At 44.4% G+C, this 17,736-nt stretch overlaps 1 protein-coding gene across 5 annotated transcripts in view; it reads left to right on the forward strand.

Moving 5' to 3' along the window:
- Nucleotides 1-17,736, forward strand: part of PCCB (propionyl-CoA carboxylase subunit beta) — an 840,377-nt gene that overhangs the window by 647,482 nt on the left and 175,159 nt on the right. For all 5 annotated transcript variants that reach the window (XM_030215921.1, XM_030215922.1, XM_030215920.1 and 2 more), the window contains one exon: nt 16,862-16,962. In XM_030215921.1, the coding sequence (XP_030071781.1) occupies nt 16,862-16,962 (101 nt within the window). The remainder of the gene's footprint in view (nt 1-16,861; nt 16,963-17,736) is intronic.

Here is a 17,736-nt window from a genome sequence, read left to right on the forward strand (position 1 = left end):
TTGTGTCCCCCTAGTCCTAGTATATTTGAAAAGAGTAAACAAATGATTCACGCCTACCCGTTCCACTGTGCTCATTATTTTATAGACCTTTATCATATCTTCCCACAGCCTTCTTTTCTCCAAGCTGAGGAGCCCTGGCCACTTTAGCCTTTCCACATAGGGAAGTCGTTCCATCCCCTTTATCATTTTTGTCACACTTCTCTGTACCTTTTTTAATTCCACTATATCTTTTTTGAGATACGGTGACCAGAATTGTAAACAGTATTCAAGGTGCGGTTGTACCACGGAGCAATACAAAAGCATTATAACATCCTAATTTTTGTTTTTCATTCTTTTCCTAATAATGTTTAACATTCTATTTGCTTTCCTCACCGTCACCACACACTGAGCAGAGGGTTTCAACGTATCGTCAACGATTACACCTAAATCCTTTTCCTGGTCGGTGACTTCTAATGTGGAACCTTGCATCACGTAGCTATAGTTGGGGGTTCCTCTTTTCCATATGCATCACTTTGCACTTGCTCACATTAAATGTCATCTGCCATTTAGATGCCCAGTCTCCCAGTCTCCTAAGGTCCTCTTGCAATTTTTCACAGTTCTCTTGCGATTTAACAATTTTGAATAACTTTGTGTCATCAGCAAGTTTAATTACCTCACTAGGAGGGAGGAGTGGCCTAATGGTTAATGCAGCAGGCTTTGATCCTGGCAACCTGGGTTTGATTCCCACTGCAGCTTCTTGTGACCTTGGGCAAGTCACTTAACCCTCCATTGCCCCAATGCCTTTTGAAAATCCAGATATACAATATTGACCGGCTCACCTTTATCCACGTTTGTTCATCCCTTCAAAGAAATGTAGTACATTGATGAAGCAAGATTTTCCTTCACTAAATCCATGTTGGCTTTGTCTCATTAATCCATGCTTATGTATATGCTCTATAATAGTCTCTACCATTTTGCCCGGCACCGACAGGCTCACCAGTCTGTAATTTCCTGGATCATTTATTATATTTGATATACTATTTCTCTTGTAGTCAAATCAAAATGGTTTACAGTAAAATCAAAACATTTATAAATGAATATAGATATATAGTACAAGGAACTCCAATATAGATAGTAAAGCTCAGTTACTCAGGCACGACATTCAATAAACAGGCATTCACTTACAATCATTCACAGACAGACCAAAACAACGAACTTTTGATACAGATAGATCAATATCATTATAAAATATCAGTTATGTCCTTCATGTCTTCCCTCCCCCCAATTGCAGTAATCGATCAGTAGACTAAAAAGACATCCCAGAGCTAAATCAAAGCTCCCTTCATAATCCGAAGGTCAGATTGAAAAAATGTGTTTCAGGAGTGTACGGAAAGTAGTATATGAATTCTCTAATCTAAGATTTTGAGGAAGTGAGTTCCAAAGAGCCAGGGCAAGGAGAAAACATGCAGAGGAGTGCGTGGATTCCCATTTTGCCCTTGCTTGTGGTGGCACAACAAGCCTATTATCCATTAAAGAGTGAAATGTACAGGTAAGAGAGGGGGTAGCAGTATGCAGTGTTTTGAATGTCATCACAAGAATTTTGAATTTATGTTTCAACTTTTTTTATTGATGATAATGCACAATACATAGCTCCAAACTGTGCAACTGTACAAAGGTACAGTTGTTCAATATACACTGCTTACTTCTCAAACCAATTTGCCTAAACCATCATCAAGCTTTTTACAAACTTTTATTTAAATCCCCCTCCCACCCCTCTGCCTATGCGTTTATATTTAACTTGTTTAGTGAGATGATATAGACACTGCTAACTGAATAATACCCTAAGGGCAATACCCCTATAACAAGCGTCTGCCATATCTCCTTTTGTCATCGGTTTATTATTGTATCCCCCCACCCTCTCCCCCAAACCTCCCTCCCCCCCCTTCTGCCTACCCACTTCCCATTTCGTGTTCTTACACTATATGAGAGGGGAGCAGATTAGACTATGCAACAGTGTCTGAGAAATGATTACCCCCTCATTTGACATTCTTACCAATGGAAAGAGAGAGAAAAGAAACTACTTCAAAGACGGTTTAATATAAAGCTACGTGCTTTGGGTGCTAGTATTTGTATATAGGGTTCCCAGATTTCCAAAAACGCTTTCCTTCTCTTTGGGGAAGATCCCACCACTCTCCGCTCCAACATTAACAGTTCATGCAGGCGATTCCTCCAATGCCAGAAGTCCGGTGGTTCTTCTTTTACCCATGCGTTCAAGATAAGTTTCTTTCCTACCATGCTAGCTTTCCTAATGACCTGCTGTGCCCCCCTGGTTTGCATCGCAAATACTTTGTATTTGTCCAACAGGAGACCCAGGGGGGAAAGCTGTATCCTCCCCTGTAACACAGTCTCTAGAGAATGGAACAGTGTGCCTTCCCTCCGCCCACATTTAGAACACAAAGGGTCCACCGCCCCCCCCAAACCTAGACATTTGATATTTTGACATGTATGCCCTATATAGGATTCTATATTGACATTCTCTCAGAGTTGCATTCCCTGACAAGGTGGGTATACGTGCCGATAACTTCTGGAAATCCAATTGCAGATTAGGTCGCTGCAGGACTTGAGCCCACTTTTTAAGGATGTGTCCTGTTTCTTTACCCCTACTTTGCTCCCCTAATACTTTCTGTACTCCAGATACCGAGAGACGCTCCCCAGGCACTGAGCCAAAGAATTCTCTAACGTGACGCCCGTGTCCACTGCTCAGATTTCCAGGCTCCAAAGATCGGACACAATGTGCCAGCTGACAATATGGTACAAATTGGTGACTCTGATCTATACCCACCCCTAGGGCTCCTAATTCTAACAACTGCCCCTTTGTACCTAGGACATGTTCTAGTCTGGTAATCCCCATCTCCGCCCATCTACGAAATACTTTGTTCTCTGTTCCTGGTACAAACTGGGGGTTTCCCTGTAAGGGCAAAAGGTCCGAGATGTCCGCCGCTAAACCCCAATTCTTATTCAACTCTCTCCACACCTCTCTCAAGGGGCCCAGCAATACGCTGCTATTGGCCCAGGCTGGTAATATGCTTCTTGGGCATTACAGCAAAAAGTATAGATGGTATGGTTTGAAGTATTCTTGTTGTAGCTTACGGGGGTGAAGTCTTGTCTATCTAAGAGCCAGTCACCCAGGTGGCGTAGTAAAATAGCTTGGTTATAGCGGCAGAGATCAGGGAGCCCCATCCCTCCCTCTCTCCAAGGGCCCATTAACAATTTCAAAGGGAGTTTAGGCTTCAAACCCCTCCAGATGAATTTCTGCACGTGCTTAGAGATCCGATTTAAATCCCTACTCTTTAGTCGAAGGGGGAGCATCTGGAATAGGTAGAGCAACCTTGGAAATTCCACCCATCCGGAACAGATGAATCCTCCCATGCAAGTTAAGCGGTAATACCTCCATTTGTCTAAGTGTTCTTTCAGAGCCTCTACTATTTTGGTAATGTTTGAATGGTACAAATCTGATGTTCTCATGGGGATCCTCACCCCCAAGTATTGGAGGGACTCCGAGGCCCATTTCAATGGAAATGCACATCCCCATATCTGCCTCACACTTTGGTTAGCTGCCAACGCTAAGGATTTTGAGTAATTAATTTTAAAGCCTGTGAAGTCTCCATATTCCTGAAAAAGTTCTAACAATGCCTCTAACGAACGTTTGGGCTGAGTAATATGGACAAGTATATTGTCTGCGAAAGCAGAGACCTTAAACGATGAAGACCCCCAGGTGACTCCCTCCACTTCTGGATGGGCTTGAATTTCTCTAATCAATGGATCCATCGCAATGACAAATAACAAGGGTGATAGAAGACACCCCTGTCTTGTGCCCCGTCTAATCAGAAATAATGTTGACTGTTCCCCATTAATCCACAGGTATGCCCGTGGGTTTGCGTAGAGTGCTCCTATCGCCTCCCTAAAGGCCCCTCTATCCCCATCTGCTTTAACACTGCAAACATAAACCTCCAGACCACTCTATCAAAGGCCTTCTCGGCATCAAAACTGACTACCAGAGAAGGCCTTTTCTGCATTTCTACAGTCTCCAAGGAAGCCAACAGGGCACTAATGTTACTTGCCACTGTTTTGCCTTTCACGAAGCCTACCTGAGGGGACGCTATCAATTTAGGCAGTACCCTTGCCAGTCGCTTTGCTAAGGTCTTCGCATAGAGTTTTACATCACAATTCAATAGGGATATTGTTCTATAGGATCCTACTTCTGCCTCCTTTTTCCCAGGCTTCAATAGCACTATTACCTTCGCTACATTTGGTCAGTAAGGCATTACCCCCGTAGTTGCCATAACATTGAATAAGTGGAGCAGCGAGGCCGTGACCTGCTCCTGTAGCAGCTTATAATAGGCCATGCTAAACCCATCAGGTCCCGGCGCTTTATGTACATTGCTTTGCTGCAGTGCTACCAATAGTTCACCTTCCACAATAGGACTATTAAGGGCCTCCCTTTGTGCCTCTGTTATCCTTGGCAGTGTTTGGTTAGTCAAATACAAGTCACTGTCCTCCAGTATATCTTTGGGTTCCTCATATAACACCCTGTAGTAGTCCCTGAATCTCTCAGTAATACTTCCTGTCTCCCGAAGGATCTGTCTTCCTCTGTCCCTCACTTGCAAAATCCTCGAGGGGCCTTTTTTCCCTTGCACCAACCTACTTAACAACGCTCCCACTTTATTCCCATATAAAAATAGTTGGTGCTTAAAGTACATTTGTGATTTCTGTGCCCTTTGATGTAGTAATTCATTCAGCTCTCTCTGAGTTGTTAACAGGGCCTTCTTTTTTTTCTCCGTGACCACCTCACTAAATCTCTTCCTCTGCACCCAAACTTCTTTTTCTAAACGGAGGATCTCTTTATCTCTCATTTTCCTTGCTCTTGCTCTATAGGCTATCACCTCCCCCCGCATTACTACTTTGGCTGTCTCCCAGTAAAGGCCAGCTTGATGCTGGTGTTCACAATTATGCTTTTCAAATTCCTGCCATTTTTCACTTATAAAGAGCTTAAAGTGCGGGTCTCTATAGAGTTCAAATGGAAATCTCCACCCCCCCCCCCCCCCCCCCGCTTGAGAAGAGTTCCCAAGATATGAGAAAATAGTCGATATGTGACTGTGATAGGTGGGCTCGGGAGTTATGTGTATAGTCCCTCTGTGTTGGGTAACATGTGCAAATACATGAATCAATTTCTCTAACTATACATCACTCTATTAACTTATCAAACAAAACCCATCTCCCCTCTGATCCAGTTTTACATCTTAATCCCCCCTACTCCACCCTTCTAGAAGGGATATTGAAAGAGTGACATCCTCACCAGAGGCTTCGGACGAGTGCAGTAAGACATATCTGCCCCATAAATCTCGATACTGACAGTGTCCCATTGACGTGGAAATTTTAAGAGAGGTGTGCAATCAGCATGCCATCTCACCCATAAGATTGTGCCAAACAGCCACGATGGTGGTTTCGGATCCACCCAAGATTGCAGAATACATTTTTTCATAAGAAAAGTTGCTAATAAAATAAATCTACACTGCTTCTTCCTCAGACCCTCTCTGCGCAGCGACAATGTACTTCCCAGCAATATTACCGAACAGGACCAGTCAATTTTGCAACATAGCGTTTTCTCAATGACCCCCAGCGCGTTAGTCCAAAAAGAGGACAACACCGGACATTCCAAAAAGGAGTGTAAAAAGGTACCCGTATGTTTCCCACACTTAACACACGCACCATTCTCCCACAACCCCATGATCTTCCCTTTCTGTGTAGTGATAAGTCCATAAACCACTGCTAAATGGACTTGGGGAAAAATCCACAATTCCAGGAATAACATGTATAGAATGTTTGTACGTTTGGGAAGCTCGCCAGGTGCCCTTGTCCTGGCTTGGCCACTGTTGTGGACAGGATGCTGGGCTCGATGGACCCTTGGTCTTTTCCCAGTGTGGCATTACTTAAGTACTTATGATGTGCACTCAATGTAGGACCCGAAACTGTATGTCTTGCAATGCCGCGTTAGGAGTCACAGAATGTACATTCTCGAAAGCAGCCCCCAATTGTGCCTCTAATACACCCTCTGTTGTGTCCCGACTCCACTCACTTGCCAAGCTTGTCAAGTAGAGGGCCTTCCTGGAGTCCTGAATAACCTGATATACACTGTGACAGCTTATTTAATTTAGGTGGTAAATTTAGAAAAAGCAGGTCTGACTGTTGGAAAATTACTGGCGTGCTCCAACGGCGCTCAATGACCTGGACATAATCTCTCATCTGAAGATAAGTAAAAAAAAAATGAGAATTAAGAACATTCAATGCATGCCAGATTTGTTCAAAGGATGAAAACTCTTTATTCCCCAACAACCTTAAATGCCCCAGATATCTGCAACCCCCCTCGCCCCATCGCTTAAACGCCGGGAACTCAGGGTTACCCACTAAAGTCAAGAACGGATTGTAACCTCCAGGTGCTTCACGATGAGCTCTCCACCACATCCATGCTCGTCTCAGAGCATCTAGAAATGGATTCCCTCATACATCCCCATGCCCCCGCAGCCACCTGGACCCTATTACTACAAGAGGGTCATAAGGGGAACTCAAGCTCTGCCAGAAATCCGCTGGCGCAAAAAAGTGAGCTCCCAAATGGATCTCATGCACCCAACGGAGCAATGCAGAGACATTATGTATCCGCAATTTAGGTAACCTAACTCCTCCCTGGACCCTTCCGTAAGTTAACTTAGTAAAGGAAATCCTAGGTCGTTTTGCATGCCAAATAAATGAACTAACGATGCTACGAAATGCCCGATCTTCCCGAACACGCACCCAAAGCGGTAGCATTTGTAGCGAATACAACAGCTTAGGCAAGAGGACCATTTTGACTAATGCGACTCGTCCCATGAAATTCACAGGGAGATCCTTCCGACGACAGCAGAGTTGTTTGACTGCATCTAGCTTTTCTGTTACATTCTTCTTGTGAACCCAGGCCTGATCTGCCCCCAAATACACCCCAAGATATTTAATGCCCACCCGAGCCCATGACAAAGGAAAGGTAGATGAAGAGGCAGAAATACGCGGGCTACTAATTGGTAAGGCTTCTGATTTTCCAAAGTTTATGCTAAGACCTGAAAATGCACCAAAGTCTCTCACAATGGCCATAACCTGCGGAAGACCAGAAGATGCATCGTCAAGCACCAGAAGCATATCATCCGCAAATAGATTAATTCGATACTCCTTTCCACCTACAGAAACCTTCCTCACTACCGAGTCTTGGCGGATTCGTGCAGCAAGTGGCTCTAATGTAAGTACAAATAAGAGAGGGGACAGTGGGCACCCCTGTCGGGTTCCCCCATGCAGAAAAAACCTTTCGGTTAGCGAGTCATTGACAATGATCTCAGCTGAAGGGTTGCTATAGAGCGCACAAATCCAATCTAAAAAAATCCCCTGTATACCAAATCGCTTCAGAACACAAAACAAATACTCCCACACTACTTTGTCGAAAGCCTTCTCTGCATCCAGACTGGCTAAAATGGCATTCCCCGAGCAATTGCTCCCCTCCAACAAAATGCGACTCACTTTTAATATGTTAGCGGAGGCAAACCACCCCGGAACAAAACCCACCTGATCCATATGTACCAGCTGAGGCAAAAAAGAGTTGAGGCTAACACAGCCGCCAAGATCTTAACGTCCTGATTAAGCAGTGAAATTAGTTTATACGAGCTTACCAGTTCTACTTCCTTCCCCGGTTTAGGTATAACTGTAATATGTACATGATTTAAGGAAGGACCCATGACTTGGGACTCTTACTTCTTCACGCATGGCAATAAAAGAAAGAATCATCAAGTCCTGCAAGATTTTATAGAATTCTGTGCCTAGACCATCTGGGCCTGGTGCTTTGGCCAACTTCAGTTGCTTAATGACTTTCTGCACTTCCACGCCCCATAAGAGTGCATTTAGGATTGCCACCTGACCAGATGTCAACAAAGGCAAGTACAATTTGGCAAAATATTCTTCACACTTTTCAACCGAGAAGGATCCACTACTATACAGATTGGAATAAAACCGAACAAACTCCCCCTGTATGGTCTCCCTACTTGTATGATAAACTCCCGTAGCAGTTTTGATTCTATGAATATAACTTTTCCCTGCCCTCTGCCTCTATAAGGAAGCCAGCAGCTTGCCAGTTCTATTGCCCCACTGGTGTAATCGATACTTATAAAGTTTGCGCTAGCATCCAATAATGCATGCAGTTGCTTCTTAACTTCATAGTAGACTTTTCGATTAGCATCAGACGGAGCAAAGATCAAAACTCTCCTAACATCCCCTAGCTGTTTCGTAAGATCCCAGATTTTAGATTCTCTACTTTTATTCAGTAACGCACTATACACTATAATTGTACCATGAAGCACTGCTTTAGCTGCCTACCGATAAACACGAGGCCCCACTGACTCAACATTATTATCAGTTACTACTACTACTACTACTACTATTTAGCATTTCTATAGCGCTACAAGGCGTACGCAGCGCTGCACAAACATAGAAGAAAGACAGTCCCTTCTCAAAGAGCTTACAATCTAATAGACAAAAAATAAAGTAAGCAAATCAATTAATGTGTACAGGAAGGAGGAGAGGAGGGTGGGTGGAGGCAAGTGGTTACGAGTCAAAAGCAATGTTTAAGAGGTGGGCTTTCAGTCTAGATTTAAAGATGGCCAAGGATGGGGCAAGACGTAGGGGCTCAGGAAGTTTATTCCAGGCGTAGAGTGCAGCGAGACAGAAGGCGCGAAGTCTGGAGTTGACAGTAGTGGAGAAGGGAACAGATAAGAAGGATTTATCCATGGAGCGGAGTGCACGGGAAGGGGTGTAGGGAAGGACGAGTGTGGAGAGATACTGGGGAGCAGCAGAGTGAGTACATTTATAGGTTAGTAGAAGAAGTTTGAACAGGCTGCGAAAACGGATAGGGAGCCAGTGAAGCAACTTGAGGAGAGGGGTAGTATGAGTAAAGCGACCCTGGCAGAAGACGAGACGGGCAGCAGAGTTATGAACCGATTGGAGAGGGGAGAGGTGACTAAGTGGGAGGCCAGCAAGGAGCAGATTGCAGTAGTCTAAACGAGAGGTGACAAGGGTGTGCATGAGGGTTTTGGTAGAGTGCTCGGAAAGAAAGGGGCGAATTTTACGGATGTTGTAAAGAAAGAAACGACAGGTCTTGGCGATCTGCTGGATATGAGCAGAGAAGGAGAGAGAAGAGTCAAAGATGACCCCAAGGTTTCGAGCTGAGGAGACAGGGAGAGTGAGAGTGCCATCAGAAATAGAAAACGGGGGGAGTGGGGAGGTGGGTTTGGGGGGAAAATGAGAAGCTCGGTTTTGATCATGTTTAATTTCAGGTAGCATTGAGACATCCAGACAGCAATGTCAGACAAGCATGCTGAAACTTTGGTTTGGATGCAAGGTGAGGTATCAGGGGTAGAAAGGTAGATTTGGGAGTCATCAGCATAGAGATGGTAGGAAAAGCCATGGGATGAGATTAATGAACCAAGGGAAGAAGTGTAGATAGAAAAGAGGAGGGGACCAAGAACAGAACCCTGAGGTACGCCGACAGGCAGAGGGATAGAAGTAGAAGAGGATCCACCAGAGTGAACACTGAAGGTGCGGAGGGAGAGGTAGGAAGAGAACCAGGAAAGGACAGAGCCCTGGAATCCAAGTGAGGACAGGGTATCGAGGAGTATGCTGTGATCGACAGTGTCAAAAGCAGCGGAAAGATCTAGAAGAATGAGGATGGAATAGAGACCTGGATTTAGCCAGTAATAGGTCATTGGAGACTTTAGTAAGCGCAGTCAGTTGAGTGGAGAGGGCAAAAACCAGATTGTAGTGGGTCAAGAATAGCATGTGAGGAGAGAAAAATCAAGGCAGCGGTGGTGAACAGCACGCTCAAGTAATTTGGAGAGAAAAGGGAGGCGGGAGATGGGTCGGTAATTAGAGGGACAAAATCCAGCCAACCCTGGCGCAGATATCTACAAAATTCCCGATCTTGATAAAGGGCAGGATTCACTGCCTTAGAAGTAACTTTAACCAGAGAGTGAGAAATTAAGAAGTAGTCCAGACGTGCATGAACGCCATGAGGGTGAGAGAAAAAAGTTAAATCGCGCTCATCCATATGCAGCATTCACCAAACATCAACCACCCCCAACTTACTAATGAGAAGTTACACCCCCTTCCCTTTGTAGTCTCTGGCTGGTCTTTTAGGAGGCTCACATCTATCAAAGGGTCACTAGTAATGTTAAAATCGCCTCCCAAGACCAGGGGATATTCATCAAAGGTAGCTAAACGAGCTGACAATAGCGTAAAGAATTATGATAATAAATGTTGGGTGCATAAATATTACAAAAAGCTACTCTTCTTCCTTGCAGCAACCTCGCTACTATTACAAAGCGGCCTTCTGAGTCTTGATACAGCCGGTGCATCTCAAACACCATGTTTTTCCTAAACAAAATAGCCACTCCTCGCTGCCTGCTGTTGTATGCAGCAAAAATAGAGGTCCCCCACCCATTCCCTTTTTAATTTAAGATGTTCTGCTTTCCACAAATGCGTTTCTTGCAAAAAAGCAATATCTGCATGCTGTCGCTTGAGCGCCTTCAAGATCTTCGTTCTTTTTATGGGGGAGTGGACACCATCAACATTTAAAAATATAATCTTAAGGGGAGTCATAGGACACTGCCAGCAAAGGAAAAGGTAATCAGACACAATAAAAGCAGTAGTATGCTCAAGGAAACTCCCAGCCGAGTCCCCCGAGCAGTGTTAAAACAAACAACAAGGGACAACAATCTCCCCCACCAACCATGACCCACAAACATATCCCTTCCACATAGTGTACTAATCCTCGGTAAGCTTGGACCAACTATCCCCCCCCTTAACTTCCCCAATTCTCCCCCCCTACAAACCCAAAGAAAAAAAAATTGAAACCCTCCCAAAGAACGCTGAGGTCAAAACAACAACTTATTTTTTAAGACAGGTAATAAGAACAAACATTCCTCAAACCAGCTACTTAGATCTGGAAAAATGAAGGAGAGTACTCCCTACAGATTCTAAGTTCAACACAGGTGTTGTCAATAGCCCCTCTGTCCCAGTTCTGTCTTAGTCTGCGTCACCTACATAGTGTCGCCATAGTCCAAACGTGCTTCATTTCAAACCCAAAATGGTGGAAAGAAATATTACATAGACTAAGTAAAAGTCATATCACTGCAGCTTATCCACAAAGGTGCCCAACGCTCCAGGTTCGGAGAAAAATAAGGTTTTATTTTCATGCACCACTCTCACCTTAGCCAGATATAGTAGCGCAAACTGCTCTCCCCTCTCAAAAAGGCATTTGCAGTGGCGACCCATCTGCCTCCTTTGATCGGCCACACGAGCAGAATAATCTTGGAAAAGCAGGATCCTATGCCCATTAAGGTCCACCGTTTTCTTGCCTCCTATACGTTTGCATCAGCCACTCTTTATCAGCATAGTTGAGAATTTTTGCCAACACAGGACGTGGCCGCTGCTCCCCTCTCGCAATGTTCCAACTCTGTGAATCCGCTCGACTTGTAGTACCTTATCAGATAACTGTACATTCAAATGGTCTGGCAGCCGTGTTCAAATAAAATTCCTTAGGACTTTTTCTTGTTGAGTTAGCAGCGCACATTGCTTCTCAAGCGCCTCAATTTTAGCTTTCCGCCACCACAGTTCGATCTTCCTGGCAAGATATCCATCCTCAGCTGCTGGATCCACCACATTGTGCCGCTCCAAAGAACCTCTTATTTGGTCACACCGATGATTGAATTTTAGATAATTTCTCCTCCAGCGCTTCCAATATCTGCTGCACTAAATTTTGACTAGATTCTGCAGAGAGATTTGCTGAAGCGGGATTCGCCTGCGCCGCCGCTATTTTGCTGTTCACGTTCTGACCACGGAGTCCTCACTGGAATATACCCCTCACACGACTGGCAGAATGGCTCCCCAGAATGGTCACTCGACTCTTACGTCGACAGGATCGACTTTCAGTGCCTCCACAGGAAGATTTCGCAGATAACAGTGATTTAGGATTGGTAAGAGCGGAGCTAGGTGAAAAGACATCTGCTCAGCTTAAGAGTATCATGTGACCCCCCCCCCCCCCCCCCCCCCCCCCGGTAAATGTACCATTTCCAATTGGCTAGCACAGTGGTTCCCAAACCTGGTTCTGGAAGCACTCCAGCCAGTCAGGTTTTCAATTTCCTAAGGTCTTCCTGTAATTTTTCACAGTCTTTGTGTTTTAACAACATTGAATAGTTTTGTGTCATAGCATATCGGCATGGATCAAATTTAGGGGAATTGCTTAAAAGGTCCAGTATACAGGACCAAGGGGGACATCATTCCCCTTGTGGAAATTGCGTTTACTGCAAATATTCAGTCACCACGGATTCGATTGCTATTCCTGGGTCTACTCACAAATTTTATTTGCGATCAATTACAAATTGCAAGAGCGAAGGCGTGGTGTACTGTATATTTTGCCCTTGTCAACTGTTCTACATCGGTCACACAAAAAGGTAGCTTAAACAGCGGTTGGCTGAACATACTAGTAATTTGAGAATACATAAAAGTGATGTCCCACTGGTGACCCATTGGGTTGAACAAGGGCATAAGATTGAAAATCTAAAGTGTCTAGTGCTTACTCAAATTGCCCCCCCCCTCCCCCCCCACCCCCCCCCCCCCCCCCCCCCCCCCCCCCCCCCCGTGGAAGGGGGGACGTGAGTGCACGGTTACTTAACATTGAGCAGCGCTTTATTTTCACTTGGGACACGGTGTCCCCCAAAGTCTTAATCTGGAAGTAGAGTGGTTATAAGAACTTTGTATTCCCATTGGTCCACGTCATTAAGTTATTGGGTATTTAAGTAGACAAGTACGTTGTTTACGTACAAGAGCGGGGCTTAGGACACCCCACTTGGAGACTAGTCCAGAAGGTAAGCGGCCATTGCACGTATTATAATATGTATTAAGTGAAGGATATAATTGATATATTTAGAGAAGGTGTTTGTAGTTGTGGAAGAACTGCTGTGTTCTTCTACTTACAGGATCTGAGAAATAGTTCCTCCTGAGGAAGGAAATCCCGAAATGTGGTCTCGCATTGAGGAACGGCATTATTTCAACTGATTAGTTGAGTTTGGCGGTTTTTGTGGACATCCTATTCCTGTAAAGAGTTTCAGTTATTCACATGATCAAAAGATGGACAATTAACAACAGCAACAGTGGATCTATCACATCCGGCATGGCAAGAGACTTTTGACATTTGAACTATTTTCATTTCCCAGTGCAAGTCAAGGTTGCCTTATATCTGAAGGAAGTGGGTTGATTTTATATATAGGAAAAACCTGTTTTGAAAATGAACTATCTGGATGTGCAAGGCAATTGATATGACTTAAGGACAAGAACCTGGTGAATAATGTATGAATGTTAAATTGCTGGATGCTACGTGATAAGGGAAAATGTGATATTCACAAAACCGGTAGTGGGTTTAAGTATATAGCATCAAGATGCTTTGATAATCAAATAGATTAAATTGATAAAATATGTTTTTTCAAACAATGAGTGGAGTACATTTGTTAGAGGACTATTTGGATATTGCCAGGGTGGTCCAGGGGCAAAACAAAGGCAGATCTGGAAATTATTAGGGCACTGCCGCAATTCAGTCCTAGTACCCAGTTAATTATATGAGCAGTTAGGATTGTATAAGCAGCAGTTCCAGCTTGCCTAGGTAGAATTTAGATACTGGCAATACCCAGATAATGTCCAGGAGCCACCAAAAACCCGGGGCCTGATATTCAGCCCATAGCAATCTGTGAATGTCACAGACCACCAGGGGTAGTAAAAGACTCAGATATTCAATGCAGTACCCAATCTAGGCCCCAGACTTGAATACCTGGGTCGCTACTGAAAGTTATCCAGGGTTTGACCAATATTCACACTGTTATATGGATAACAGAATAAAGTTAGGACAGCCTTTTGTTGTCCTGACTTTGAATTTTCTGTTATCACTGTGAATATCTGGTTCTACCTTGACTGTGCCCCAAACCACCCTTGGATTGCCCCAGCACTAAGCAGATAGTGCTGCTGCGGTGACATCAGATTTAAATTCAAGGATGGCCTGCTCATTGTAATTTAACCTGCCTGATTAAATCATTGTAAATATCTACACCTGGATAATGAATGCCAGTATCTAGATATGGACCAGCACAGAATATGAAGGTCTACTTCAGTCCACGGTGGTCAGCATTTAAAAAGAAGAAAAACTAATGACTACTGTGAGATGAACATTAACAATATAACTTATAACCCTCCATTGCCCCATGTAAGCCGCATTGAGCCTGCCATGAGTGGGAAAGCGCAGGGTACAAATGTAACAAAAAAAAAAAAAAAATATATATATATATATATTAAGAAAGTAATTTGAGATCAGGTCACTTAGATAGAGAGACCGTGGGTACCTGTTTTTGACCTATTTTATAGAGAGACAGACACCTATCCAGCTTATTTTCGAAAGAGGAAGACGCCCATATTTCGACCCAAATCGGGAGATGGGCGTCCGTTTCCCGTGGGCGCCCAAATCGGTATAATCGAAACCCGATTTTTGGCGTCCTCAACTGCAGTCTGTCACAGAGACGAACAAAGATCACTGGGGCGTGTTGGAGGTGTGGCGAAGGCGGGACTGGGGCGTGGTTATCGGCTGAGGAGAGATGGGCATCTTTAGCTGATAATCGAAACAAGAAGGGCGTTTGTGACGAGAATTTGGTCCGCTTTATTTGGACCCTTTTTTTTCAGGTCCAAGTCCCAAAATAGTGCCCCAACTGACCAGAACACCACCGGAGGGAATCGGGGATGACCTCCCCTGAGTCCCCCAGTGGTCACTAACCCCCTCCCACCAACAAAAACCCACTTTACAAACTTTTTTCCCAGGCTGTATGCCAGCCTCAAATGCCGTACCCACCTCCATGACAGCAGAATGTGTTCTATCCTCTGACAGCCTTTCCCTGGTTCTGATGTGGGTCTCGGGTGAGTGTGACACCTTTTCTGTTAAGGGCATTGCAGAGTCACATCAGCAATGCATTGTGGTGGGTGTAGGGTATTGGGCTCTGTGATTCCACTAGCTTGTGTTAAATGCTCACGATGTTGGTAGTTGGTAGGCTCTACTCCCATGGTGCTTTTCCCTCTGCTTACTGGGTCAGAGTGTGCCCTGTTTTGTTTCCGGTAGTCCATGAGGCAGTGGCCATTTGTGTAAGCCACTTTTAGATCCCTTTCGTATGTTAGCCACGTTACAGCACTTAGTTCTTACTTTGAATGTTGCTGAAAGAGGGCATTGTACACCATTCTGCCAGCTCGGACCTACTGTTAATCTCAGTACCAGGGAGACTCGTTGCCAGTGGGGCACAACCTCTGATCTGCAGGTAGCTGTGAGTAAAGGTGCTTATTCAAATAAAGGACGTTTTCAGCGAGATTAGTCTTCAGGTGTCAACTGCTGTGCCAATGTTATACACCAGCAACAAGTCCTGTCCCTGGAGCACTTTTAGTGGGTACTGCAGTGCACTTCAGGCAGGCAGACCCAGGCCCACCCCCCCCCCCACCCGTAACACTTGTGGTGGTAAATGGGAGGCCTCTAAAACCCACTGTACCTACATGTAGTTGCCCCCTTCACCCCTAAGAGTGGTAGTGTTGTACATTTGTCCCTCCCACGACCAAATGGCTTGGATTGGGACGTTTCTGAGCTGGGCGTTTTTAGTTTCCATTATCGCAAAAAAAAAAAAAAAAAACGCCCATCTCAGAAGGGACCAAATCCATGGCATTTGGTCTGTCCAAACCGTGTTTTCGAAACGAAAGATGGACGCCCATCTTTTTCGATAATACGGTCTGTCCCGCCTCTTCACATACCCATTTTTTGGACATAGATGCCCTTGGAGATGGGAGGTTCGCGTTTGATTATGCCCCTCCACGTGTCTCTAAAACATTCTTTCAAAAGCTGCGGATATATGATTAAAACAAAGCTACAGACCTTAACGTGCATAAAATGCATTGTAACTGCACCTGTGCTTCATCCAAAATCCATCCCTGTAATTGCGTGTTTCAGTCACATTCACTTAGGGCAGGGGTCCTCTTATCCAGTTCTTGAGGTCCACAACCAAACCTGCTTTTCAGGATTTTCTTTGAATATGTATGAGGTCTATTTGCATGCAATGGAAGCAGTGAATTCAAATAGATTTCATATATATTCATTGTGGAAATTCTGAAAACCAGGCTGAGTTGTGGACTTCAAGGACTGGATTTGAGGATCCCTCACTTAAGGTAATTTCATAAGTGGCATTTTACATGCATATACTGGCATATAAAATGGAAATGCCACTTAGAAAATTACTTCCTTTATGTCCCTTGAGACACATAAGCTATATAGCTAAGTGTTGCCACCCCAGAAATACCTGCCTTCTCTTTGGCTGGATAATTTTGTTGTGTAACAAATTACATGTCCAGAAATATTCAACTGTCTCAGATTGAAAAAAAAAAAACTCTTATGTGATTGGTGCTGCTACTAGCCATATTCATTGTTTTTCTTCTTGGAGTTATGGTTCTACTACTACTACCAATCATTTCTATAGCACTACTAGACATATGCAGCGCTATTCACATTATATGCAGGTACTATGCAGGGCTCACAATCTAAGTTTAGTACTTGAGGCAGTGGAGGGTTAAATAACTTGCCCAAGGTCACAAGGACCTGCGGTGGGAACTGAACCCAGGTTGCCAGGATCAAAACCTGCTTCACTAACTATTAGACCACTCCATTCTAACTTGTGTATATTAATTTCAGGAACAGCACAAGAATATGGTGGGATTATTCGACATGGAGCAAAGCTCTTATTTGCTTTTGCAGAGGCTACAGTGCCAAAGATCACCATCATCACCAGGAAGGTGAGGAGAGAGGCTGACAGGAATTGTAATTGCTATTGTCTCAATCAACTGTTTCCTGCCTCTTTAATAACCAACTCTTTGCACCACTCAGCAATAGAACTAGGGAGCTTGAGTGTTGGGGATGGATGGATGGATGCAAAGGTGTTCTGCTGCCTCTGTACGCATAACCCCTTTTCCATTATCACATGCACTCCCTTGAATTTTGGCACCCCGTGTCATTTATTGGTCATTATTTAATTAGGATTTGCTAGCCTGCCTTGTTTTGAGTACAGGTCAAGGTGGTGTACAGACTAGAACATGAAGAAAATTGGAACAGGAATCTCAGTGGTAACAACAGGAAAGTATACAACATTCACATAGTCAGTCATAACTTTAAGAAAATAATTTTCGGGGAGGAAGTGACATCACCGAGTAACATGGTCATCTGAAGCGAGAGATCCCGCTCCTCCAAGCACAGTTTGTGGCTTTACCCCATTTCGCTATATTTCTTTTAGCAGGAATCGGTTCCTCGAAGCGTTTAAAGTCTAGGGGAAACGGCAGAAGTATGAGCACAGCCGCGAATCTTGCTCAATTTGCTTTTTCCAGCAGTACGGCGGAGAGGCACGTGGCAGGCATGGAGCGAGCAGCGTTGGACTCAGCGCGCGCAAAAGCAGGGTCTGCTTCTCAGGATTTGTTTTTGTCGGTGCAGATCGGGGAGACCCCGAGGCAGTCAATTACCCGGAGTTGCGAGATTGGCTGATGTAAATGCGAACAGACCTTAAAGCGGTCTGCACA

Source organism: Microcaecilia unicolor, chromosome 10 (assembly GCF_901765095.1).
Source record: "Microcaecilia unicolor chromosome 10, aMicUni1.1, whole genome shotgun sequence".
Classification (NCBI taxonomy): Eukaryota; Metazoa; Chordata; class Amphibia; order Gymnophiona; family Siphonopidae; genus Microcaecilia; species Microcaecilia unicolor.